This window comes from Trematomus bernacchii, unplaced genomic scaffold, assembly GCF_902827165.1.
Source record: "Trematomus bernacchii unplaced genomic scaffold, fTreBer1.1, whole genome shotgun sequence".
Lineage (NCBI taxonomy): Eukaryota > Metazoa > Chordata > Actinopteri > Perciformes > Nototheniidae > Trematomus > Trematomus bernacchii.
Window position 1 is genome coordinate 8,603,117 of NW_022987739.1, and position 27,440 is coordinate 8,630,556.

Here is a 27,440-nt window from a genome sequence, read left to right on the forward strand (position 1 = left end):
AAATCCGATGTAAGTAAGACGATATCCACTAAGAGGTATTATCAGCAATATGTACTGAAAGTAAAATAACTCTTACAGATAAAAACAGCTCCTGTGTGACTGACATTATATATATTATATTATATTAATAGAAATACAAAGCAGGCCTATGATGTTTCTGTTGTGATGGAGCTAACTGGGTGTACTTTACATAGAGTGGTCGGCCCTTTCACTGGTCCTCCGTTTGTTGAAGAAGGGTGATGATTAGTGGCATAAAAATAATGGGGGAAAACAACATTTTTCTCGAAGCATAACGTTTTTGTCAAATATTGCAACAATATATTTGTTTTGGTTATAGGCTATAGCCAACCAAACCATAATCTACTTTGATTTAAAGGCCCAACAAATGGGTATCACTTGTTTAATCAATGTGTTAGTGTAGGGTTAGTTTGATCTTGTTATGTAAAGCTTTCAAGTAAATGTAGTGTACTTAGATAGCATAAAATGGGGAACTAATTATAATTCATGATTAAAGCACAGAAGGGGATCAAACACGTGCCTCTCCAAGTGAGCTTAACAGTATGGGGTTCAATAAATAGCGTAGGAAAAATGTAAGTAGGCCTATAGTATATTTAAAGTGTATTACATTTGAGAAAAGAAGGAAAGCATACGAACAAGCCAGAGTTTGGTAACACTTCACTGCAGTAACCAGCAGTGTTGATCGGACGGTGAGCTCACGGGGCTGTGTGCGGTCACCTGGGGGAATTCGCATGTCAGCCCGGGGACACGCCCTCTACGTCACAGAGCTGCAGCCTGGGGAGTGAAGACGCTCGGCTCCACTTCGCTCCTCCACTTTGTCCTGCCTGCTGTCACCTCCCTCCGTCCACAGCTGCAGACAGAGGCGCACTGCTGCGGGGGAAACATGTTCAGTCACTTGGCACGGAAGATTTCGCAACTTGTAGTCTACTGACTCTCCACGGACAGCCCTTCAGCTCAGGTAAACTCACCTGGTTCAGACTTCCAGGTAACTATTTGTTCTTCTACGTTGTTGTCTGTGGGCACAACTATTTGTTTCGTCTGTTTTATTGTAGACCAAGTTGGACAGGTATCAGTAAAGTTCATTGCATAATACAGGCTTCTCAGGTCAGGGAGGAAACGGTACTTTAGCCTGTGTTGCGTTGGATTATTGTTTTGTTCCATGTCTGTAGTGTTAAATAAATGTTTGAACAGGTAGAACATGCGGATTAACGAAACTAATAACTAATTTCTCAGGTCACTTCAATGAGCCTGTTTTGTCTTTTTATTGTAACTATGGTCACTATCTTGTTCAACTTCATGGAGCTTACTTTGATATCAGTTTTATTCAAAGCAGCTTCTCACAGTAATAAGCTTTTAGCATGTGCACTTGCCTTAGGAATTGAGTCAATAAATCTCTTTTGGCCTTGGGAGAAATGGCACTGATCTCGCATAAAGCATTACACTTAGACTTTGTATCTCTGATATCAGATTTAAATAGACAAAACTGGTTTTGAAATGCATACAAGGAATTTATAGATCCAGTTTTTCAGATATTCTCAAATTTAGGGCCGCTTTTTTATGTTCATTAACAATTATGAATAGTTTGGTCTGTAAAGTGTTAGAAAACAGTAAACCTTATAATTTTATTTAATTCTAATTTCAAGGAAACAAGGCTGATTCCTCCAAATGTCAACTGTCTGAAACCCAAAGCTAATCTTATCACTATCATATAAGACAACAAAAATGTTCCTCTACTTTAATGCACGAGTTATTGAAAAAGTCCTACAGTATGTTTTCTCCCTGTCTTTCTGCAGACTCGCCTCTAAAATGGCCCAGCAGAACCAAACTTGTCATTATAATGAGTCTATGGGCTTCTTCTATAACAACAGTGGTGCCACAGACACTTGGGACAAAACGCAGCTCATCCTGGTGAGAGTGGTGGGCTCTATCTTCTGCTGCTTCATCCTGGTCTCCAACTCCATGGTCGTAGCTGCTGTCATCACCAATAAGAGGTTCCACTACCCTTTCTACTATCTTCTATCCAACCTCGCCGCCTCGGACTTCCTCGCGGGCATAGCGTACGTGTACCTGATGTTTAACACAGGGGAGTCGTCAAGGACACTCACAGTTAAGGAATACTTCATCCGCCAAGGTGTTCTGGACGTCAGTCTCTCCGCATCGCTGGCTAACCTGCTGGTGATAGCTCTGGAGCGCTACATCTCCGTCATGAACTGGAAAGTCCACAGCAACCTGACGAAGAGGAGGGTGACCCTGCTGATCGTGCTGGTGTGGGCCATCTCCATCTTTATGGGCGCTGTGCCGAGTCTAGGCTGGAACTGCATCTGCAACATCAGCGACTGCTCCAGGCTGGCTCCCATCTTCAGCAGGAGCTACCTGATCTTCTGGTCTGTGTCGAACCTGGTGGTGTTCCTGGTGATGGTGGTCATCTACACCAGGATTTACACCTACGTCAAGAGGAAGACGGCAATGCTCACGCCGCACACCAGCGGCTCCATCAACCGCAAGAGGACTCCCATCAAGCTCATCAAGACGGTCATGGTTGTGCTGGGTAGGTGCTCATCATAAAAATGCTGTCTGTGCACCATCATTAATGCAGTGAGTCAGAACATTTCCCACATTATCCAGGTTGTTTTGCTGTACAGCTGTGTGTCACGTCACAAAGTCCGGGCAGTCTCTGCTGAACCCGCTCCACTGTTATCTATGTTTTTCTGATATGAAGGAAAACCTTGGGCATACTAACATAAACACTTTCAGTAATCATGTTGAGCGCTTGTCAGTGACTTGAGGAAGCCGTACATGAAAGCAAATGAGGAGTCATAATGTTTCTTTTATTTTTCTTTATCTTATGTTATTTGCTACTTCATAGAGTTTTTAGGGCTTAAAACCATAACTCATTATTTGTTGTTAACTTATTTGCTTAATAGACCAATCATTCAGTCTTTAAAATATGAAAATATAGTAGGAGATGTCCCTGGCACATCCTATACAATACCGATGTATCTGTAATCCACTTTAAAGACCAAAGTTCTGTACAGAGAAAGAAAAAAAAGTGCTTGGAAAGTCCAACTAATATTCAATAACCAAAGATATTCCTTTTTTAAAGTATGTAAAACAGGAAAAATAAGCAATTCCTCACTTTTGAGAAGCTGAAACACAAAAATGTTTGGCATTTGTGTGTCATGAATTCCTTGTTGCAGCACTACTCTGTCCTTTCCCAGATTAAGAAGGCTTCAAAATGCTGCTTCCCCCTCTTATCATGCATTTTCACCCTAGATGAGGGAGCTAGATATGCTGGTCCGACTCTCTTTGTGTAAGTGTTGCAACAGGACACCTTAAGTGTACTCAAATCCTTCCCCTTAGCACTTTCCTTTCATAACAGAACAATACAATATATTTTACTTAAGCGTCAAAATAAGCTGTTAAATGCATATTCTCATGCAAGTATAACACACAGTGTACACATTTGAAACAGATATATTTCAGAAAGCACTGCAGGTCAGAGTAGTTCTCTCTTCCTACAAACATGCATGAGATAGTTGTAGGGTTTTTGCACAGTCACCCTGTACAATAAAAGTCTGTTTATTCTTCTTTGTGTCTTTGGGGCACTCGGCTTGTTGCTTGTCCAGATAGTTTGATACAGTTTGTAGCATAGGAGCTGTCTGCCTCTGTACACTCTTTATTCCAGACTGCTATGTAATTATCTCTCCCTGCAAGGACACTACTCCTCAGCCTGTGTGGCGAACCATCCACACCACACTGGCCTTCAATGAAACGTCCCCTCCTCCACACCCTTCTGAAAAAAAAAAGCAAGAAGAAGAACCTATACTTGAGGACTTTTCCAATTGCTTTCAGATGCTTTGCAGATTTTCCTTAAGTTTGTGGAAGTGTAACCACACAAGTGTCATTGTTAAAATCCCCGTTGAGGTTGCTTTGACTTCAGGGTTAAATGTAAAAAAAAAAGCCCTCTTGAAATGGGCGGTGCAGATAACACACCAGGGATATCTGAGGGAGAAAATAATGAAACCTTAAGACCTCTGAGGCATTCAGTACGGCCTGGGTCCCTGGGGTTTATTATTCAGAGACAAAAAGATAACTTTTGTTCCAGATAAGCAGTCTGCTCAAGTGGAACTGGAAACTGGACAAACCAGTTTGGAAACACTTAACCCACACGTTATGGCAAGAGTAAAATGATTGAGCGTTGGATAAGGATACAGTGGGACATTGAACTAATTCATTCATGTTAATACTGTATGCACTTACAATTAAGGAACCTAAGAATTACTTATTAGTTTTCTTATTTACATTTGAACTTTACTCTTCATTGCGTTAGTTTGGGGAAAAAATTATCCTTGTAATTGAATAACCTACAGTCATTTATTCATGGTATATTTGGGACTGTTGTGGCTTGCTTGTTAAGTGAAGCATCAAACAACTCATGCAGATTTAGTTTTCATTCTTTAAGTGCAACCACCATCACGAAATGAGTACCAACAGAGAAAAGGAACACATGCTTGAAATGAGTGTTTCTAAAACCCCGCTGATTTATTTCCTCTGTTGTAGATTAAAAGAAAAGATAGTCCGCTTTTAAACTTCAGTAGAGGAACAACTGCCAATGAAAGACCATTAAGTTGGGTCTCACCCAATTTAATTTCAGTTCACTTTATTTTTGACATGTGGGCCATCAAAGACAAAGAAAAGAGGAAGAAAAACGAGTTTAAGAATAGAAATTCACTGTAAAAGTGTGGCCAATTTTTTATTTTCAGGACTAAGTGCAGTGGAAAAACATAAAAGCACTTCTGCCCGAGCCTTTCAGTCTGTGTGCACATGTGTTCCTGCCTGTGTGTGGGAGACAAAGAGGGTGCTGTATAGAGCACCTCTTGTTTTGTTCTGCAGATGTGTTGAAGCGGTAGAGATGCAGGTAGTGCAGACAAGTTGCTACTTGTAGGTTTGTTTCCCTTCCCAAACACTTTTGGTAGATCTGTTTTGTGCCCAAACGTGTTTGAAATTTGAGTTCTAATTGGCTGCTTCAGTACCCATGTGACCTAACATGTTGTTTGTGTTACCAAACACACAGCACTAAGTATTCAAATAGTAAGGGCATTGTACTGCCAACCTGCCTCTGCTTGTTGTTATGGTATTAGGATGGCTCTTCTCTGCTAAAATGTGAAGCACCTGAATAACTGTATGCATTTGCTTTTTAACGCCCGTCCTGTTGACCAGCTCAGAAAATTGTGAAAATAATTGTGTTACTTTAACGGAACTAAAGTTGAAGCAATTACTGGTTGCTTATTAGATTATGACTCATCAATGTTATTAGCAACAACTTACACAGAAGATGTTTTTTTGTTTTTTTAAAATTGAAAAATGCCAAAATGGTCAGGTTCCAGGTTTTCTAATGTGGTTATTTGCTGCATTAGAAATGTAATATCATCAGGTTTTGGACAGGTTATCGTAGCTTAGGCAAACAAAACCTTTAAGTACAGATACATCCATTATAAGAATAATTGTTGGTAGCAGCCTTAATTCAAATTCACCCCAAAGTAAGGCATATTATCTCCGCCATCATAACTGTTTCCTGTTTTACGCTTCCAGTTGAATGTTCACTACTGACACAAGAGTGCAGTGAACATGGACTTCTCGTAAAGGGATTTTAAGTGGTTACTCAGGATTGTATGTTTAATTAAGTAATTGTCAATGTCTGTCTAAGGATCTGTAAATATCTCTAATTAGTGCACATAAGAAGGATACAAGAGAGTGCTACAAATACCTAACTGTGTAATTTTTTGTATTTTTCTCTTTGAAGGGGCCTTTGTGATCTGCTGGACTCCCGGCCTGGTGGTTCTGCTGCTGGACGGACTCTGCACGAGTTGTAACGTCATGAAAACAAAACGCTGGCTGCTATTGCTGGCTGTACTCAACTCTGTCATGAACCCTTGCATCTACTCCTACAAGGACGAGGAAATGTGGACAACCTTCAAGAATCTCATGCGCTGCATTGGTAACGGCACGCGGCGGCAGCGGTCGACGAAGGCCAACGCCAGGGCTCTCAGCTCGGGTCAGGATACGGGCAACAGTCAGCCTCCATCGGAGGAGACAAAAACTGACGATCAGGGCATTCTCAAGACCTGAAAATTGAGCTTGACATGAATTAACCAGGACTTCTGTTTAGTCAAACGACTGGACGTACTGTATGAAGATTCAGATTGGAGTTGCCTTGAAACCATAACAGTTGGCCTCAGACGGCCGGTGTTGTCCTCAGATAAAAATGACTTTCTTGAAGTGACACTGCAGGCCAACTGCTCCAGTGTAGATCTTAAGAGACGGAGATAAGAAGAGGCTTCCATGCACTACAAATTCCTGAAATGGATGCAAAGATGTGCTTTTCCATTTTTTTCTTCTGGATTTTACAGTTTTTGGACATATACCTCCAATTCATGTGCTTTGGGAGATTATTTTAGCTTTGAACTGCTCTGCAATGGCTGAAGAAAGTCAAAAAGTACACAGTGATACATTTCTAGTTTTACCTTTTAAAAAGGGTACACATGCAAAGGGTAACTTAGCTTTCACATGTGTACATCTGATGACTTAAAGTTTCAACCTGTGTCACCTTTCAAAAAGCTGTAATAGATGATATAGTTGAGATGTGTTTTAAGACATGTTTGTAGACAGGTACTATACAACTTTAGGGTGGCTTAGGAAGTGCACATTTTATAGTTTATTACTGAAAACACAGCCTGCGTGTATATACTGTATACTGCTGTACCATATGTATCTACCTGTACATCTTTTTAAATACTTTCAACAAGAGGTGCAGTAATTCCAACTGAACGACAGCCGGCATGATTAGCATGCTCAGCATGGTCTGATTATTTTGTCCTTTCAAATGTAAAGTCTAGAAAAGCACACCCTGCTTTCTGTTGTAAAGCTGGTTTGGCTGTAGGCAATAGATAACAAAGTGACTATTTTCTTGTGCCAGCCTTCATTATCAGTTCACCTTAACAAACAGATAAACTCTTGCCTAAAGCACATCATGAAGGCAAACTTGTTCTCCCCGTAGCATTTTAACACATCAGCTTCAACTAACCGCTGCTCACCTGTAGCGCAGGATTGTAAAATGATGTTGCAACACACTGGATTCCTGCTGGAGTTTCAGCAATACCCTGCAGGAACCAAACAGGATATGACTGAATGGACTACACTCACACAAACCTCACTCTCTACAGACTGCGCTGACGCCTCTATTGCTGACAGGGTTCAAATGGCTTCTTCAACTTGCTGTACAGGCCTATGCCCCCTCCTGTGGTAGCATCATGATATCATTAAGGAATACAACATATGTGAGTGGTGATTGGAAATACAGCTCCAATGGTGGTGTTTCTTTATCGGAACAAAATTATAGATGGCCGTTTCTTTGCATAGTAAGCTCTTTATAAGCTCATGTTATTTTTTCCAACATACCAATGGACATGACATGCAGGGGTGGACTGGCCATTGGGAATACCGGGAGTTTTCCCGGTGGGCCGGTACCGAAGTGGGCCGGTCGGACAATGCACTAGCACCTTAATTAACATACAATTATAGGATGGCCAACCCATCTGCCCTGCCCGAGCATTCATTGCTCATCACCAGTATTCCTCAAGCTGCTTACTTGATAGTTGTGATGTACTCCTAGTCCTAACAATAGCCATGTTAGTTGTTTATGTTTGTAGTGAAGATTTAAGAGGCTTTTGAGTAACTTCAACTGAATGGGACTGGTAATGCTCGGTATTTGGCCAACATTGCAACTTCTTTTCTAGATTCAACGCCTTTTGGAGCTAGTGCTGCTAGCTATTTTCATTCACTGAACATGCTAACGTTGCCACCTGAGCATGTTAGCATGCTACAGTGGCTGCAGCATAAATGTTGCTAACACCATACCTGGCACCAACGTTAGCAAAACAAAACCGAGATTGCTTGTAAATCCTGTTTGACTGAGGCAGACTGCCTCTTTAACTACATTCAATTCCCCACCGCTAAACTAGCCACTTAACTGTAAACTACATTTTATCTGACACATAAAAGCTTCAAAATTCACGAGTGTGGTGCTTAAGGTGGGGTAGGTAATTTTGGAGAAACCAGCTCGAGATCGCTAGAATTTGAAAATACACAGCCGGAAAAAATCTGCCACTTCCTTACAGAGCCCCTCCTCCAACACACACGAACGCGCACATGACCAATGAGGGCACGAGATAAGTTTGTGCACAGATGGAAGGCTGACAGGCAGGTAGGCCATCCAGTTATTTTAGCCGGGCCGGCTAAATTGATTGGTCGTGCATTTTACAGTACTACGGCTTCCACAGATGACATTTTTTTATGGATTATTTGTCAAAGCACTTAAGATATTCATTGCTATCGGGATGTTAAGAGCATTCCATGGAATATAACAAAAAGTGTATCTCGAGCCGGTTTCTCAAACTTACCTACCCCACCTTTACCAACATATTTTATGTTGTGGAACATTAGGTTAAAATATCTTAAACCTGTGTTAACCAAAAACCTTATCTCAGACATCTAACCAAAAACCCATTGACTTAAAGACAAGGGAACCGGAAGTGAAAAAAATGCTGACTCATTTCTGGGTTATAGCACTCATCCCTGCAGCAATCTATGGTTGATGAAGTACGGTTACTTGAGATTTCTCAAGAGCTGCCACTTTAGGAGGATTTACTCCATTCAGGCCAATTAGTGGTTGACCTTTCGTTTCCAGTCTCTTACATTATTGTCGAAAGAACTGGAAAAAAATGTGATTGACTCAAAGGAACAAGATAACTCGTCTCAATTAGACTGCAAAACACTTGCAGTAAAAATAACCACTTGCTTATATATTTGTATCCTAATATAGTAAAGCTTTCTGTGATTGACAGTAAACTGACACTGTTTGAATAATCTGTAAATGTCAACATTTAGAACTTTGTGAAATGCATTTTAACATTAAAACATAGTAAGTTATAAACTGCATATTATGTGCTTTAAGATGTAAACCACATATTGATTTCAAAGAGTGATGTTTAATATGGCATATTACATGTCAAATCTCCCCTCACTGTAGTCATTATGAAAGTATATTGTTCATATGCTTTTAATCGTTTTAACCTCAAACCCACAGCCTTTTCTTCGCTGCTCTCATATACCAGGTTACCTGGTTTAACAAGATTTCTCATCGCATGTTAAAACTCCTTTTATGCTCAGGATGAATCCGTGTATAGAACATATAACATTTTATAGTAAAGTACTCAGGATGTCAAAGGTTTCAGGTTGAGCTATGATGTGATTAAAAGTAAGTAATTTCCATTCAAAACAATGCTGTATTATAGAGAGTACTGTATTTCCTCTGCAGACCTGATGTGACTGCTTCGTGCTTCTCTGGTTCTGCATTCCCAAAAAACATGAACTGTAAACTTGTGTGGTGTGGCAGGCCTTTTTTTTCTTTTTACAGCTGTGCTGTAATTATGCATTCTTGAAGAGCCAATTAAATTTCACAGATGTTCAGAAATGCTGTCTTTTGGTTTGTTCTTAATCTTAGGGCAAACAGATGTAGGCAGAAAAGTAAAAAGTTTAACCAGTACACAGAGGGTGTGCTGTTATATAAATAAACCCTGTGCCATAAAAGAGCAAGACTCATAGAGGCCTAGTTCTAAGTTAAATCATGTATAATTTACAGAATTTGGTTTCTCCTACAAAGTTCCCAGCTCAGTTTCAACTGAACACAATGATACATACAATAGTATACCTGAAGAATGGCTGCAAGGAGTTTGACACGTCTCAGACTGTCACAAGCAAGAGCTTCTTCTCTATGAGTCGCTTTCGAGTGCACAGTGATACTATGGAAAGAATACTTGAAACTGCTCACAGTCTTTGAAAGAGACATTGGTGTTGAGTTTTGTAAAATAATCTTTGCGGTATTAAGTGCCATCTCCTCCATTATATTGGAGAGAAGGCAGACATCCATACGGCCGATATTTCCAACTTGGTAGCTCACATTTAAACAGTCTAGATTTAGAAATAGCACTACAGGAAAACATGATTAGAGTTGAACTGTCCCTTTAAATGGCCTACAATCATGTCTACCAGGGTTGAATGTTCTAGTTAACAGTCAAGTTAATAAATAAAAAACACTTTCACTTGTTAATTAACACTCATTTGAAACAAGATAGATGTGTTACAATGTCAAACAACACCCTGGTGGTGAGTTCAGGTGCAGCAGAGAACTCTGAACGATTCTGACCTGTTGGATAGTGAAGGTGAGCTGAAGCACCTTCTGAACAAGAACATGATCAAACTGTGATTGGAGAGCCTCCTCTGCTGATTGGACAATTAGGGACAAGGCAGAGGGTGGGACTCGGGGAAAAAAGGGTACTTAAGCTGATACTCAAGATGACGCTAGACACACACACACACACACACACACACACACACACACACACACACACACACACACACACACACACACACCCAAGCACCCAGTTGGTCATTCATTCGGTCAGTGAGTTCAGAGTGGGTCCAGCCACAACAGCAAACGTCCTCATGGCTCTACGGACAGCCGCATCCTTTTACCTGTGTTTCCTGCTGGTAAGTTCTCACATAGTAGAGGTTTACTAATGAATACACTACAACAGATTCAATTACAGAGAAGAAATGTGGACATATTGCCACAGATGTTTAAGGGTTAACTGTTAATGGACAGCACAATGATGTGAAATGAGGGCAGGAGTGATGCATTTTTTTGTATTTACACAGAGAAAGGAATATAAACTATGGTGTAAACCAAGTGTGTGATTTCCCATTTTCATTTATAGCTGAGGTCCCCCCCTTGCTTTTGTTGTGTTGTCAGAAACACTTGTTGCTGCAGGCATGTGGTCATGGGTTTGTGGCGTTTCTGTGTATTGCTTGGTTACACGACAGCTTCTTGTGGGACTGATTTTCTTGATTATAAATCATACTGTAATCTCGAAAAAAGGAAATACTGTTATTTTACTTAGCTGTATTCACCATAGTTATTTTTCTAGTGAAGTGAATGTCAGCTGCTGTTCAATTTGTACTCTTTTATCACTTTGGCTAAAAGCTCACATGCTTTAATGAGTTGAGTTGTGTATCTAATTTGTTTACATGCTCACACTTAAGACATGCCTCACTGATAAAATACTTTACACACATTAGGCTTTTGAAATGTGTTTACATACTCCACAAATGCTTTTAAATAAAAAAGCCTCCTGTCTTTGTCTGCAGGGAGTAAATTGCTGGCATGATTTGGACAACACAGAGTACGATTGCTGGCCGCTCAACGGTCCAAATGATTACAACATGATTAGCTGTGGTGGTACGTTTTTAATGATTTAATTTGTCTGTTTGTTTGAGTTTTTCATTGCATTTGATTTGTAGTTGCTTTTGGTGATTTTATGTGAGTATTTATTGTACAATTAGATGTTGGTTATGTTCTTAAACGGCCATGTCTATAACGCATTTTATTATAATCTGTTTATAGCACTGTATTATTATTGTTGTAAACATACAAAAATCTTCATAATGTTTTATAACAATTCCACAAAGTTATAATACAACACAATGTAAAGCATTTCAAAGGATTTTTAAGGTCAAGAATCAGAATTGTTGTTAACAAGCACACTATAAAACAGTGATAATGATGCATAATATGAAATATTATAATGTATTATAACTATGGTATTTATATTGCACTATGATCCCTGTAAAAAAAAAAACGTGTTAGTGTGCAACAAACTAATATGATTCTTGACCTTATAATTCATAATAAAATGCTTCCTAATATGTTATGACTTATTTTAAAGTTTTATACAGGATAAGTAGGTGCTATTAGCAGATTTGAACATATGCATTTATAAGTGTGCTTACAATGCATATGGGCATGGCTATTATATAAATTACTAAACAGATAGCTTTTCCTGCAGTGGCTAAAAATAATGGAGACAGTAACATTTACTGCATTTACAGAATGAATTACAGTGACTTAGTAGGTAGGGGCCAGGGGCGGACTGGCCATTGGGAATACCGGGAGTTTTCCCGGTGGGCCGGTACCGAAGTGGGCCGGTCGGATAATTCACTAGCACCCGCCCCTTGACAATTGACTAGCGGTACCTAGTCTGCAAACACAGCACACAGTGTACTCTGTTTGAATGTGTATGTGCAGGTGACGAGCATGTGTGTTGTCACAGGTCTGGAAATGGCCTGGGTGCAGCGTCCTCCAGAGAAAATATCCAACGGGGAAGAGTTCAATGTCTCGTACACGGTGACGGCCTCAGATTCTTTCTACGAGTACGCAGTCAGGAACAAGATTTTCCAGTTCAGGTGAGTATGCTACATAAACACCTGGCATCCTAAACCTCTGCCATACCCAGAATACACACACACACAAAGGAGAATACATCAGATAAAACACTTAATGATCTCCCTATTCCTCAGTGTTGAGCTTCTGTAATTCATTAAAGCGCCCCTAATCTTCATGTTTAAGCTCTAAGAAACGCATGGGGAGCTGCAGATTTTTGTTTGCGCTCCCATTGTAAAAAGCAACCCCGGGGATTTGTGTTAATTAATTTTTTTGTTTACCTACCCATGTTTTCTTCTAGCAATGCGTCAGAGGCAAAGAGGTTCTGTCATGAACACGAGTGCCCGGCAAACTGGAACAACGCCAATGACATGAACTGCTGCGTTTATCACGCCAACATTCACTCCTGTCCTCTTGGTCTTATGGTAGGTGCATAGAAGGTGAACAAAAGGTTTTACCAGGACAAATATTTTTTGGCAGGAGATAAAACATGATTTTTTTCTGGATCAATATTGATGTAATGCTCTTTTTGTCCACAAGAGGTTGAAGTGCATCACTACCTCACTGCTGTTTGCTATCTACACACAAGCTACATTTATTTTGTGTTAAAACGTCAAGTCAATTATGAAATTAAAACTTTTTTGGAAGAAAACATAAAAGCTTTTGGTACTTTTCGGCACATGCAAATGCAGTGCGCTCGAACCTCTTGTGGCAAAAATGAGTATTACAAACGACATGCACGCAAAGAATAATTTCCTAAAACTTTCTTTCGCACCTGTTTTCAGTTTATAAAAACAAAAGAGAAAGCAATTGAGAATAGATTTTGAATTTCTTACTTGCCTCTCAGGGCCTCCGTAGGGCTGTTGTTATCCATATTAAATATACATGTATTCCTTAAAAGTCTGTTGTATTGCAAAATGTCTAAAGTTAAAGATTATCGGATTATTTGTATGCTTTTAACAATTTCATGTTCAAACCTTTGAAACTTTAATGATCAATTTTCCTTTAAGTAACCACAGTTACCACAGTGCATTACAATATCTCGAACATAACCTCATTACAAAAATGAAAATCTAAATTCAAATTTGGCTATACCATTACACTGAAGGGAATCGTCACAGAAGTTTTGTGCCTTTTATTTACACTCTTTCTAAAGGTTTATTTTAAGATTTGATATCTTCATAAACTTTAGTCCCTTAAATTAAGAAATATGACTTTAGTTAGAATTCTGTAATAGACACAGAGCAACAGAGCAAATTTATAAAATAATTGTTTTTCAATTTTATTAAAAGTTTCTTCTAAAAGTTATTCTAGTGATCTACTCTGTGGGTTAACACAAAGCTGAACCCTTATAACATTTATCCAAAGATCAGCACCTACTTACACAACAGTTAAGTGTCTAAAGGGCATGTTTTGAACCTCCTGAAACTGATACTCTGTCATCTCTTCGCAGAAAGAAGGAGGCATCTGTGGCCCGTGGATTCCTGACGATGGTCAAATCGTGACTCACACTGTCTCCCAAGCAGGCAAAATGTCCCAGAAATACTGGACTTCAAAGGTGAGTTAACACAAAACAAAACTCTTCAAAACAATGGGTAAAGTCTTAACATGTGTTGATGAGGTTTGGAACATATTTGTAGTATTTCTTTCAACCCTGTATCCCTGCAAATACTTAATTTTAGTTTATTTTTTATACACAAAGACACACATGTCCCAAGAAATCCTAAGTCTGTCAAAAGGCAGAAGTTCAACTTTAACTGTTCTGTTAGTACGGGAATTAAAATTGTACTTTGCAAAACATGAAAGACATACTTTTGATCAAAGTGACAGATTCTCTGTGAAGCCTGACCTCTGTTATGCCGGTTTGTCATGATGCAACCCGGCACCAGGATGTAAGTACTTGTCTGCTAAGGAAATCACAAGACAAAAGGAATCCATACTTTGAGATGCGACCTGTCAAATTACTGTAAAAGTAAAGAAAACCAAGTAAAAAAGGCATTGAATGTTTAATACAATTTTGTTGTTGTGGTAACAATTTGACAGCAGATTCTATACAATGCTAAAAAGACGTATAAGGACAAATAATTATTTTAATGATTGACTCATGCATATACAGCGCTTATTGGTTCCAGATCGTTTGGATCAGACAGCTTTATAAAATAAAGTCTGATGGTTAGCTGTTGGTTTGTTTTCTTTGTATTTGGTTTCAACTATAATAACCATAAATGGCCTGATGAGTACACAGAACTGTTTGTCATGCATTGTATTTAATTAACTGAAAGACGGTCAAACTAATTTTGTTGTTTCAGTTACTAATAAAACAATAAATGTGATTTATATTGTTGACTGAGAGTAACCAATATAATTACAGTATGACATCATTCTTCCACAGTATCATTTCTTTTATGGTGTTTTTCCAAAAAGGTGGTGTTGATTCACGTGGGAGTCACCTCAGTCATTGCTCATGTCAAAATTGGAGAGATGCACGCAGCGCTGGAGTCCAAAGTGCTTGTTGTCAGTGCTCAAGGTCAGTTTCTATTTGTGGATATCTTGATTCCTACAGTATGTTCTAAATAATGCCTGGGCTGTGGCCTTGATCTGTATAACTCAATGCTATACAGTATTTGTACAAAATCACAAAATATTTGCAGTGTTGACAATTGAGCACTGCAGACTTAATTAAATACGTTGCCTTTTTAACCAGACAAAGGCAGTAACAGCACACTCTCATGAACTTGTGCAGAAACATTGAGGTAAATGTCAACTCGCGTGGGACGTTGCTGTAAGAAAAGCTACTATGAGATGTTTTAAAAGAGAATTCATACTACCCAGTATAATATAAATAAGTTACATTGATTTCCATTTTTACCAGCTGCAACATCTGGAAGTACAAATTAATTAATCAATATTTACAAACCAATAATATAATATAAAGTATTCTGTTGTGATTCTGTATAATGAGTAGTTTTGTACTTTCAAAACATTTTGACTTTTGTACTTAAGACATTTAGGAGCAAGATTTTTGCTACTTTTGCTAGTAAAGTAAACAATCCATTTTTTCTTCTGCCATTCAATTGAGTAAATGGAAACCTCACATTTACAATTCATGTTTCAGTGTGCGGGGACGACGTCTGCGAGGTGGAGGAGAACTGTCTGAACTGTCCTGCAGACTGCGGCATCTGCCCCATGTCCATCGCCATCAAGGTGGCCATCGGGCTGCCTGTCGCTCTCTTCAGCAGCGGCTTCATCCTAACCATGGTGGTCAGTCTCACACACACACACACACACACACACACACACACACACACACACACACACACACACACACACACACACACACACACACACACACACACACACACACACACACACACACACACACACACACACACACACACACACACACACACACACACACACACACACACACGCTGATGTTTGTTTTAATCTCTACCTTGCAGTGGATCCAGTATCAGAAGCAGAGGATGCTTTGGGATGAAAGCTGGATCATCAGTTACAAGAGCATAATATTTGGTAACTTGTCTCATGCTGAATCTGTTTCGGTTTACTCATACAGAAAGCTTTAGATATTCACTTTCTTTTAGGACTTACTGTAAGTGTATCTATATGGATAACTTTAGTTTGACTTTAAAGTAACAAGAATATAATTTATATACTGTATGTGTTGCTATTGTCTGTTTCCATGTGTCCATGTCACCATTCTCTTGCACTTTATTTTTTATTGCAATATTTAGTATTTATTTTATGCCTCATGTGTATTGTGTGTTGAACTTTTGGAGGAGCCTGGGACTTATAAGAGTTTTCTTTTCATAAACTACATTGTATTAATTGTGCATACGGCAATAACACCTTTGAATTTTTGAGTTGCATTCTCAAAATGCAGTAATTCCACTAAGAGTGGGTCAGACTTAGAAGTTATTTACCCACCAATAAAAGCATATTTCTTCATTATGCTCCTTTGCTGCTTTTATATTTCATCTGTAAATGAACAGTAAACTGACCCTGAGTTTATACCTGCCTCCTGTGTGCAGGTCGCATGGGGCTCCTGGGCCTCGGCAGCACCATGAGTCTGCAGCGCATCAGGAGCAACTCCAGCATCAGTCGAACTACAAATGTGACCGTGTGCACCGGAGTCAACACCTCCTTCAGACAAGACTTAATCCAGCCAGGCCTCTAGTGAGAAATATCATTTATTTATGAGTCTATATAAATTACAAGAAATATTCATCCAAAATAATAATAATAATAATAATAATAATGATAAAAAAAAATATATAAATTCTATTCATTTTAGACGCTTTTTAACTCTTTGGATCACTTAAAAATGGTTGCATTTCAGTTCAAGCTTAACATTTAATAGCTAGTTTAAAATGTATAACACTATATCTATAATACAGTTGCACAGAGACAAAGTTAGAGGTTGTAAAACAGATAATTAATTTGTTTAAATGGGGGGAAAAAAGGCAAGTAGTGCAATAGTGATATGTAAATCAGTAAAAATAATGAGTACAATATACATAGAAAGTACATAAAGCTCTAGTATCTGAAGTGTTCGTTTACTTCCCTGAATCGACTGAAATGAATTACAGGTCTAAGGAAGGTAGATACTAATCGGTCCTTGAAATAATGCATCCTTTACTTCATAATTTGAACTGTCTTGCAGCGATGGGAGGACAGTGGCAGTGAAGCACATCCAGAATAAACATTTTACGCTCTGTAAAACCATCAGGAAGGAGGTGAAAGAAGTGAGGTGAGGGAAACACTGCAGCAGAGAAGAACACAAATATTCCCTAACAGACATGAGGAAGCCTCCCCAAACCCCGCAGCTAATGATTATTTCATATTGGCTAGGCTGCTGGACCACCCGAATCTATGCAAGTTCATTGGTGGTTCTATCGAAGTTCCCTACGTCAGCATCATCACAGAGTACTGCCCCAAAGGAAGTCTGTACGATGTCCTGCTGAATGAAGACATCCCCATCAACTGGGGCTTCAGGTGAGAAAAAAAACACTGATTTCCACTTAATTTTTATTAAAAAACAAACAAACACATTTACCATGTTCAAATACTCTTCCAATCCCTTAAGTAGTAGTTGTGGTATATAAGTGGATTTATTTAAAAATGTTAGGTACTTTACTTTGGTATTTTATTTTAAATGCACTTTCTACATTTCAAAGGGGAACACACTACATTCATTTGACAGCTTCTGTTGAAAGAAATGAGCAAAGAGCGAATGAAATAGGATGATTTCTAATAAATGAACGGAACCATCAGCAACTATTTTGATAACCATTCAAGACATTTTTAATGCAAAAAACATTTCATGCTTTTCGAAAAGAGTTGCAGCTTGTCATTTGAATTGAAAGAAAATATTTCAAATATTTGGTATACTTTTAGTATTTCAGATGTTGCCCTTATTCCTTATTAAATGAGGAATAGCTTCCTTGCAGACTAAAATTCCCTATCCCACAATACAATGCAAGCTACTTGACATAAAACAGCAGTTGTATACTGTATTCTTGTGTTGTGGGATTGGCCTCACTCACTGTTATTTATTATATGCCCTGAAATGTAACATTGATTGAAAAGACATGTGAAAAACACAATAACTTCTAAGAGTTTTCCCCCATGTAGGCTGTCATTTGCCACTGATATCGCCCGCGGGATGTCTTACCTCCACCAGCACAAGATGTTTCATGGGAGACTTCATTCCATAAACTGTGTAATTGACGACCGCTGGGTGTGCAAAATCTCAGGTGACAAAATCCTTCAGCGTCAAAGCATTTTGTTATACTGTGTTTTCAGTGACCACAAATCTGTGATAAGCCACTTGATGCAGTTTAATTAACACTATGAAACAAAAAGAAATCTCCTTTTAAAGAAATAAGCAATTCTGTTATTCTGGAAAAGTGAAAGAAAACATCCTACCTCACCATATCTTTCTGTGTTTGTCCTCAGATTACGGGCTCACAGTCTTCAGACAGGAGGACTTTGAGGCCACCAGTAATGGCTTTAATTGTGGGAATGTAAACCGTTTATACTGTGCCCCAGAGGTCATGCTGGGAAGCAGCTCCAACATGACGGTAGCAGCCGATGTCTACAGGTGTGTTCAAGGGTCACAGTTTAAGCAGTTAATTGTTGTTAAGTTTTGCACAAGAACATTTCAGTTAAATCAAAGATGGTCAATAGTAGACAGGCTTTTTCATGTCTTTCATGTTGAATGTTGAATCTTAACCACATTTGAAAATTAGATGAAAGCAATCTCTACTTTTTCCTCCTCTCCTCAGCTACTCCATTATTCTGGTTGAGATTGCAACTCGCTCTGACCTCATTTCAGTGAGTATGACAGCCCTCTTTGTAGATTACAACCTTCACTTCCTTTTGATCTTTTGTAACCAGCAGTCCTCTCCACAGCACCAGGCTGAGGGAGTGAGGGTGGATATCGCATGGCGCCCCCCTCTGCCTGAAGTCAAAGCAGGGAAAGCAGATACTGACTGTCCCAGTCAAGAAGACTACTGTGAGGTCTGATATACGTGCAGATTTTGAAACTATGTATGGAGAAAATGTGGCTATGGTAGTTACACTCTTGTTAGTGTGAATTGAATTGGCTCACACAAAAACTAGGAAGTGTTATATTGTTATTATGTGTCGAAACCATGACTGTTTAAACATTTAAGGCAATGGGTGTTGATATATTCTCTGGAACACTTGAACAGCTTATCAAGAAGTGCTGGAATCATAATGTCACCACGAGGCCCACGTTTGAGCAAGTGAAGAAGAATCTTGACAAAATGAACCCACACAAAGTCAGCCCTGTGGACATGATGATGAACCTGGTAATAACCCACTGACATATGGTACAATAATGCACAACAAATAGGCAAAAAGCCACATATAATGAATTAAATAACCATAAATAGCACAAATATAATGTGATATAACTTGGATTCATTCTCCAAAACAGCAGTTTCTTTTTGCCGTGTATGGTTTTGAGTTTCAGACACAGAGTTTGTTTAACTGCAGATGGAGAAGTACAGCAAACATCTGGAGGCTATAGTTGCTGAGAGAACACAGGACCTTCTTCAAGAGAAACAGAAGACGGACAGGCTGTTATACAGTGAGTCAGGATAACGGTGTGGAGTGAAAGAGTTACATTGCGCTAATAATTATTACCCATAACTCTCATGCTAGATAAAGCTATTCAGGATTTGTCTTGGTGACATTGCAGAGCTAAAACTGCCATATATAGCACACAAAAGGCTGGCTTTGTGGGTGATAAACATTAAAATGTGACAATATGAGTATGCTGTTGTGCATCATATAAAAAGTCACCAAGAATTACACAGTCAAATGTGTTCGCTGCCATCTAGTGGTGCAGAAGAAGCAACTTCATTATTCCTATCCATTTCCCGAAAGAATATATTGGAGACATCATTTTTTTAAGCAATGGAATTGCTAACCCTTGTAGGTATGTTACCAAAACCAGTGGCTGATGACCTTCGTCAGGGTCGAACATCAGAGGCTCAGAGCTACTCCAACGCCACCGTCTACTTCAGGTTTGTGTTCTTAACACCGACTTACATTTATTAATAGCCATTTGTTTGATTGTAAAGTGTCTGGAGTATAACTTGTTTTATTACCAGGGATACATTTAGATAGATTTTCTCCCTCTTTGTATGTTACATGCACGTTTTTTGAAATGTAAAACTAGAACTGACTAACACTGTATTTCTCCCTGTTACAGTGACATTGTGGGCTTCACTCAGCTGTCTGGTGCCAGCACTCCCCACCAAGTCGTGGACTTCCTCAACCAGCTCTACACCAGCTTTGATGAAATTATTGACAATTACGACGTCTACAAAGTGGAGACAATAGGCGATGCATGTAAGGAAGATAAACAGATTTAGAACTGCTAACAAAAAGTGATACATCTTTTTTTTAAAGCACCACTATTGAAATAGAAGATAAAGATAAATGTGTTGAGATGCAGATTCACAACTAAAATAGATTATTTCAAAGCAAAAACCAAGTTACTGTGTCAAATGTGTGTTTTGATTTTTTTAATGCATCTCACTCTAACTCTTCCTGTTTTGTCTCTGACTCGTCTTCCAGACATGGTGGTCTCTGGGGTCCCTCAACAAAATGGCATCAATCATGCCGGAGAGATAGCCAGCATGGCTCTTGATCTGGTCAGCGTCTGCCACACTTTCAAGATCCCTCACAAACCCAACACACAGCTGCAGATACGCGCCGGCATCCACTCAGGTACTGATGATGTCTCACCTTTATCCACCTGCTTTTCCCAGAGCGATAAATAAACAATGACAAATGTGTATTAATTCAGGGGAAAGATAAAAACATTATTTTAATTAGACTTTACACATCTGTTCATAAAACATAATTTTTGCATCCAGAGAACCCTCTTTATGCTAGTACTTCACAGTGGCGTTTTTATATGTATAAAAGTGGTGGGCACGAACAACTTAGATGTTTATATATAAGCTTCTGGTGCTTTTTTAAACACGTAAACAAATAGCTGTAGGCTATCCATGGTTCCGATAGAGAGAGGGGAGGGGGGGGGGGGGGGGGGGGGTGTCAAATGACATACTGTCGGAAGCCTTGAATGAAGAACACGGAGCAACACTGTCAGCGCATATATTTACGTATACTGTAGCGTGGGGATGTCATATTGTAATGCACCTTAATACATGGAGTGAAGGGCACCATCACAAAGCAATACTTAACAATAACAACAACAACCGTAATGCTTCAGCATTAAAACACCATAGACTTTAATGGCTATACGCTGCTCTCTCTAGTCTCCTCTTCACAACTACACTTTTCGCGGCAGACGTACTTACAGCCAATCAGCTCTGAATGATGAGATGACGTTTTGGTGGGGTTGCGAGCGCTTTGCCCCACTTGTGATTATTTTTTTGCCGCACACATTGAATACAAAAAGACTCTGAGCATGCGCAGTGTAGTTTTCACTGTACCCATTCATTTCTACAGCGAGAGAGAGGGGCTAGATCGGGGCTTGCCCCACATGCCTCAACACGGCTCAATAGGCACACTGTAGACACTAATTACAAGAACACAGACTAAAACAGCAATGTAGAGACGAATCAGACGACTAAACATGATCTTAAAATATATTTTAACATATATTTCATACATATTTTTGGAATTATTATTTTAATCATTTTCTGCTGACAGTAGGTGGGGCTGTGGCCCTAATGACGAGTCGCCACTGGTACTTCAATCATTTTTCTTTAATCGTTTTATGTTTAAAGTGTTAATAGGACACTTTAAGTTATCTTGGCTCTAGCTTTTAAGCATGTTGTTTATGTTCACAATACATTTTTTGCAACAGATTTGTATTAAGTAAAAGAGATAACAGTGTAACTTTAACAATAAAGTAATATAAGGGCCCCTGCATTGTCCTTATTCAGTTGTAGTGTTTAGACAATAGTATTCAACTAGAGTGTATTATATTCACTGCTGTTTAAATCTCCCAGGACCTGTTGTGGCCGGTGTGGTTGGCACCAAAATGCCTCGCTACTGCCTGTTTGGGGACACTGTCAACACTGCGTCCCGCATGGAATCAACAAGTGAAGGTATTTATTAGATACACCGACTTTGACCCAATTAATGTCTCAAAGTGGAACCATGTGTCACATGAACATCAAATCAATTTCAGTATTTTTTTCTTCATCATCTGAACATCTACATGACTTCTGTGTGCTTTTTCTTACATTGTCCAGCATTTATTCAAACGTGTGTCTGCAGTGTTGTTGTAACTGTCTTCAATGGCAGTTCAGAAATAGCCTTTGGCCGCTGCTGCTCTCATGCCAAAGAGATTGTGTCTGTGTTTGCTCACCTGTACAGCAGAGAGGAGTTACAACATGGAAGTATTACAGTGTGCTAATCCTCCACACTAGACTATTGGGTTAATAGAAATACACTAAACGACTGTATGCTCAAAAGTGAAGAAACAAATGCTTATAAAACCTTTAATACGAGATAAACTTTGACCTAAAAGGCTTCATAAGGAAATGTTTTAATGAGCTGAGGTTTGTGCACCGCTACAGTACTTTTGCTTGCCCATTTTACAAAAATGCTTTTAAGTCACCATGTGAAAAATAGATAATAATGTGTGTTGCAAAGTGTGCAAATTACATACTTGGTCTTTGCTGTTTGTCTAACATAATTACAGACGGGCCTTAGGGATCTTATACTTCGTTGTTATTGGATGTATAATGTAAATGCCACTTAGAACAGAAATACATTTTTGTAAGTATGTCTTGTACACAATAAAAAATAGGTCACCTTGTGGGGGAAACTTCTGAAGCAATTGGAGTCAGGACTCAGAGAGACACGAGGAGAGCTGGAGCTTTGATGGCAAACACTGATGGTTTATTTGGAGTTTTGGCCAGAGAATTCACAAGACATTTCACAGGCCACGATTTGACCACACGGTAGAGATGCCACAATCAATTCTGAAGAACCCTCCTGTAGCTCGAGGTTTTAACTAGTTCAGAGTGTAATAATCAACATTCTTCAATAGATAGACTAAACAGCTGAGGGACACTGAATCACATTTGTTGTCGCTTATGGCTCGGGGTTTGATTGATTGATTGAAAAGTTTATTAACAGCTTGTATATTGGGTACAGTACAGTACAGCTCAAAACATACAATTGTTAAGGGGATGCAGACCAGAGAAAGACTTTCGTCTTGTTTACATCAGGGTCCCCCATTTCCAATTCATCATCTACACCCCGAGAAGGATGTGTTCCTGGTGTCCCATCTAACTGAGAGTTGCCCGGTCATAAACTGGTAACAACAACAACATGCTAGGGCAGCCCCTCCTTAAGGGAGATAACGGCTGCTCAAGGCTGGGCATCTGCGTCAGAGGGCGAAAGATGACATGCAGGGGAAATTATTCCCCAACAGTTAACTACAGATACAAGGCAAACTGAATTGTAGGACATCTGTATGGATGTGACAATAATGATTTGATAAAAAATGTAGTATACTATACTGTAAATATTACAAGATAAATCCATCACCATTTTTTATTTTGATTAAAGCGTATACTGGCTATTGATCATCTAGTGTAATACAAATCATTTTGATTTTTAAAACTAAAGCATGAAGCTTACAAACCGTGCAGGCTACATTACACATAAGTATGCAAAAAGATAATAAAAAAGATACTCCTGCTACAATTAATATCAGGCATGCATTGTTCATATTATGCAATATAAAATGTTGAGTATTTCTCTATAATTATGTTTACAGCACTGAAGATCCAGGTGAGTGGTGCCACAGCCGACCTGCTTCACACACTCAGAGGTTACATTCTGACCTGCAGAGGAACATTTAATGTTAAGGTAAAGTTGTGTTGTTACTGTATGCATGTTTCCTATATGTTACTGAAGACAGGGTTATAAAACATTTAATATCTATTTATCAATATTTAAACAAATGTGTACATTTCATTTGTATAATGGCTTTTAAACCCTTTTATTTGTTTGTGTTATGCAGACACGTATTTCTATTATTTTGTGAATCAAAGTCCTATCAATCAGGATCTATTGCAGGACTGTTGCACTTTATGCCCTTTCATTCTTTGGTATATGCTGTAGAATCTATGAAAGACTAATAGATGCAGCGAGAAACATAATCAAGATGATAGCCTCCCTATTATTATATCTTTATTGAACAAGGACAATGCATACAAATACATTAATCTAAAAAAGAGAAGAAAAGTTATCTGCCAGATCATAGCTCAAAGGTGAGGTAGGTAAGTTTGAGAAACCGGCTCGAGATACACTTTTTGTTATATTCCATGGAATGCTCTTAACATCCCGATAGCAATGAATATCTTAAGTGCTTTGACAAAAAATCCATAAAAAAATGTCATCTGTGGAAGCCGTAGTACTGTAAAAAGCACAACCAATTATTTTAGCCGGCCCTACCTGCCTGTCAGCCTTCCATATGTGCACAAACTTATCTCGTGCCCTCATTGGTCATGTGCGCGTTCGTGTGTGTTGGAGGAGGGGCTCTGTAAGGAAGTGGCAGATTTTTTCCGGTTGTGTATTTTCAAATTCTAGCGCACTTGAGCTGGTTTCTCCAAAATTACCACCTTTAAAGCAAATGTCCATCTGCAAATATTAAAGGGCCCATGTCATGGCCATTTCTACTGATCATAATTCCATTGTTGAGGTATACTAAAATAGATTTATACTGTGCAATTTTCCAAACTCACATTGGTTTCTCATACAGCCTCTCTGTAAAGTATGTGTATTCACCGGTATTCACTCTCTGTCCTAAACGGCTTGTTGGAGCTCCTGCCCCCCCCTCCTTGTGAGCCCAGTGTGCTCTGATTGGTCGGGACGTTGAGAGGCTCGTTGCTGCGAGGAGCGGACAGGCTTCCGGGTCGGCGATACAGCGAGAACAAGCAAAACTCATCCTGAGCACACACAAACACTCACAGCCGAAGTAAAAACAATAAGTGTGGCTTGATATTGAGTAAGAAAAAGGTTTATAACGCTGTGAGAATGGGTCTGCGGAGAGCATTTCTCCGCGATCCGAACTGAGCAGCCCGAAACACGTTTACCCATTTAAACAGTCGTGGTAGATACCTTGTTTGTTTTAAACATCATAAATACACAAACAACACTGAATACTTACAGGTTGTGTACCCGAATCTCCCGCTGGTCCAAAAAAAGTAGGAACAGCATCGTTCTTCAGTGCCCTACGCTGTACATATCCGGCATGAATCGCTGAAAGGTTTGTGAAGCTTTGTTTCGTGAAATGCTGGCAGAGGGTGTGGCCTCTGGGTATTCACATGTCACAGTACCCAGGAAGTAAACAATGGAAAATGAGAAATCTCCAACGAGGCGTTTAGGGGCAGCATAGACTGTGTCAGAGTCAGGGGCGGACTGGCCATCGGGACATTCGGGACGAATCCCGATGGGCCGGTACTGAAGTGGGCCGATCGGCCGATGTGGGCCGGTCGGATGAGTCACTAGCACCACCCCCCCCCCCCGTTGTCGATTTACTAGCGGTATTTAGTTGCGGCACCGAGGTGGGCCGGTCGAGAGTCCCAGGCTGATTTGTAGTCCCAGTCCGCCGCTGGTTAGAGTTGTACTCGCTACAGGGTGTACTTTGAGGGTTTTTGACTCTGCAGACCGTTTACATGCATAAAAACCTTCATAACACACAAGGGGACGGGTAATAACCGGAAAAGCATGACATGGGCCCTTTAAGACAAGGGATTTGTGAGTCTGAGAAAAAAGATCACAGGAAAGTTCAAAACTTCCATCCAAGTGAAAATATACTGGGTGTGTCTGTTATTTTCTGTGCTTTTATTGAAGGTTTGTATGATCCAGCTCCTACCCCAGCTGTAATTTAAGACCTTTCTCTGGGTAGTGCCAGTGTGATTATGGGGGAGGGGTTTCTTCTCAGTCCCAGTGGACAGGGCGGCTGACACTTGTGATGTCTTGTTAAGGGGTGGCCCCAGCTGCTGCTCTCTCTCCCCCCCCCCCCCCCTTCAACCCTAATGGCTTTATTTAAAATTCAAAGGGACACATGCTTTGCAATATGACTCTCTTCTCTCTCTCATTCACTGTTTCATTTGTTCTTGACCAAACAGGGAAAAGGAGACATGACAACCTGGTGGCTTGAAGCAAAGAGCGACGACTTCACAGACCCACTGCTCAGTACATCTGGTTCCTCAGGATTCCCTGTGTCCGTTAGTGACTAGCTCTGGGTCAAGCTGAAAATGTGATCATAACTGTATATAAACTGGTCAGGCTTTGTGTTGTGCACTTTAAATTGTCCAGTAAAGTATATTGAGATTAAATGTGCAGAAATAATGATACTAGAAGTTTACCATGAATTTAATGTCATACTGTACTGTAAATCCAATGTGTTTAAAAGTGTTTGTCATTATCACGACTATTGTTGGGACAAGATGTGATGATAAAAAACCCTCTGATAATACCTTGTAGAAGTTACTAGAAATGTCTAAAAAAAAAAAATTATGCAGAGAATCATGCCAGAGTTGGGCAAATGCTTTCTGTTTTAAATTACACATTATCATTATACTCATATTTAGCTTTATTTCTATTTTTGCAATCTAAGGCACTTGAAAATTAAAGGTAAAGGAGATATTCACTGCCTGAAATGTAAGATCGCTTACAATAAATACATTAAACTTTATAGCTTATTGCATAGATAAATTCCATCTGAATCCTCACAGATCAAACTGGTATCCTTTTGCACAGGACAAGCATTGGTATAAATAATAAATATTGATTTGTATTACAATTATGGCACCAGTTTTACACATGTTGCATCTTGGAAATAGAAACACTGAGCCATAACGCTATTAGTTTACATTAGTTTTTTTCTGCTAAGATAAATCATTATGTATTTTAATGCCTAAATTGTCCTTAAAATGCGTGTACAAGTAGCCTATTTTGGAGTCAAATTGTGTAGTTTGCTCTGCTTCACACACTCAGAGGTTACATTCTGACCTGTAGAGAAACACTGTTAAGGTAATGTTAAAGTTGTATTATATATTATGTATGTTACCTTATTTATGTTACTGAAGAGAGGGTTATACAAAATTGAATATCTATTCATTCATATTTTAACATTTACCTCTGTCAATTTGTAAATGTGCATTTATCTAGTGGCTTTTGTCTTTTTTATAACCACTTTTGTATTTATTTATTTATTTGATTCAGTCTTGTTGTTGTTGATGTAGAATAGGTTAGTAGATTATGATTTAAACCCTTAATGTATTACTTTTGTCATTTAAGAATGTACAGTCTGCAGAAGCTAGGGTGTTCTTACTGTACCGTGTAATAAGCAATTGTATTGTATTGTTTTTTATATTCATTGTCAAAATTGCATTAAAGTTACCCAAGGTCATAATTGTGTTTATTCGACTGTTTTAATACTAAGCTTAAGTCATCATTAAAACGGTTATTAAAAAATAATTGCACTTCAAAACACTTGAAATACCTTATAGAGAGGCGAAGTCCCTCC

At 39.1% G+C, this 27,440-nt stretch overlaps 2 protein-coding genes across 3 annotated transcripts; both read left to right on the top strand.

Moving 5' to 3' along the window:
* Positions 1-814: 814 nt before the first annotated feature.
* lpar3 (lysophosphatidic acid receptor 3) lies at positions 815-9,550 on the top strand. Of its 2 annotated transcripts, none has more exons than XM_034147282.1 (3): positions 815-1,003; positions 1,812-2,566; positions 5,822-9,550. In XM_034147282.1, the coding sequence occupies exons 2-3, from the start codon at positions 1,825-1,827 to the stop codon at positions 6,145-6,147; spliced, it is 1,068 nt and encodes a 355-aa protein (XP_034003173.1). In that variant the 5' UTR covers positions 815-1,003; positions 1,812-1,824; the 3' UTR covers positions 6,148-9,550. The 2 variants fall into 2 exon arrangements, with proteins under 2 accessions (XP_034003173.1, XP_034003174.1); XM_034147283.1 differs by having other exon boundaries at positions 815-976.
* A 930-nt stretch (positions 9,551-10,480) lies between these two features.
* On the top strand, positions 10,481-27,326 carry LOC117495181 (atrial natriuretic peptide receptor 2-like). Its single transcript, XM_034146300.1, has 23 exons — positions 10,481-10,626; positions 11,284-11,374; positions 12,246-12,378; positions 12,657-12,780; positions 13,809-13,913; positions 14,780-14,882; positions 15,471-15,616; positions 15,817-15,889; positions 16,408-16,552; positions 17,040-17,126; positions 17,228-17,371; positions 18,011-18,132; positions 18,335-18,479; positions 18,664-18,712; positions 18,791-18,898; positions 19,093-19,212; positions 19,400-19,493; positions 19,845-19,932; positions 20,121-20,260; positions 20,489-20,641; positions 21,895-21,993; positions 23,679-23,770; positions 26,038-27,326. Exons 1-23 carry the CDS (start codon positions 10,582-10,584, stop codon positions 26,146-26,148), a joined length of 2,517 nt encoding a protein of 838 aa, XP_034002191.1. The 5' UTR covers positions 10,481-10,581; the 3' UTR covers positions 26,149-27,326.
* The last annotated feature ends 114 nt before the right edge of the window (positions 27,327-27,440 follow it).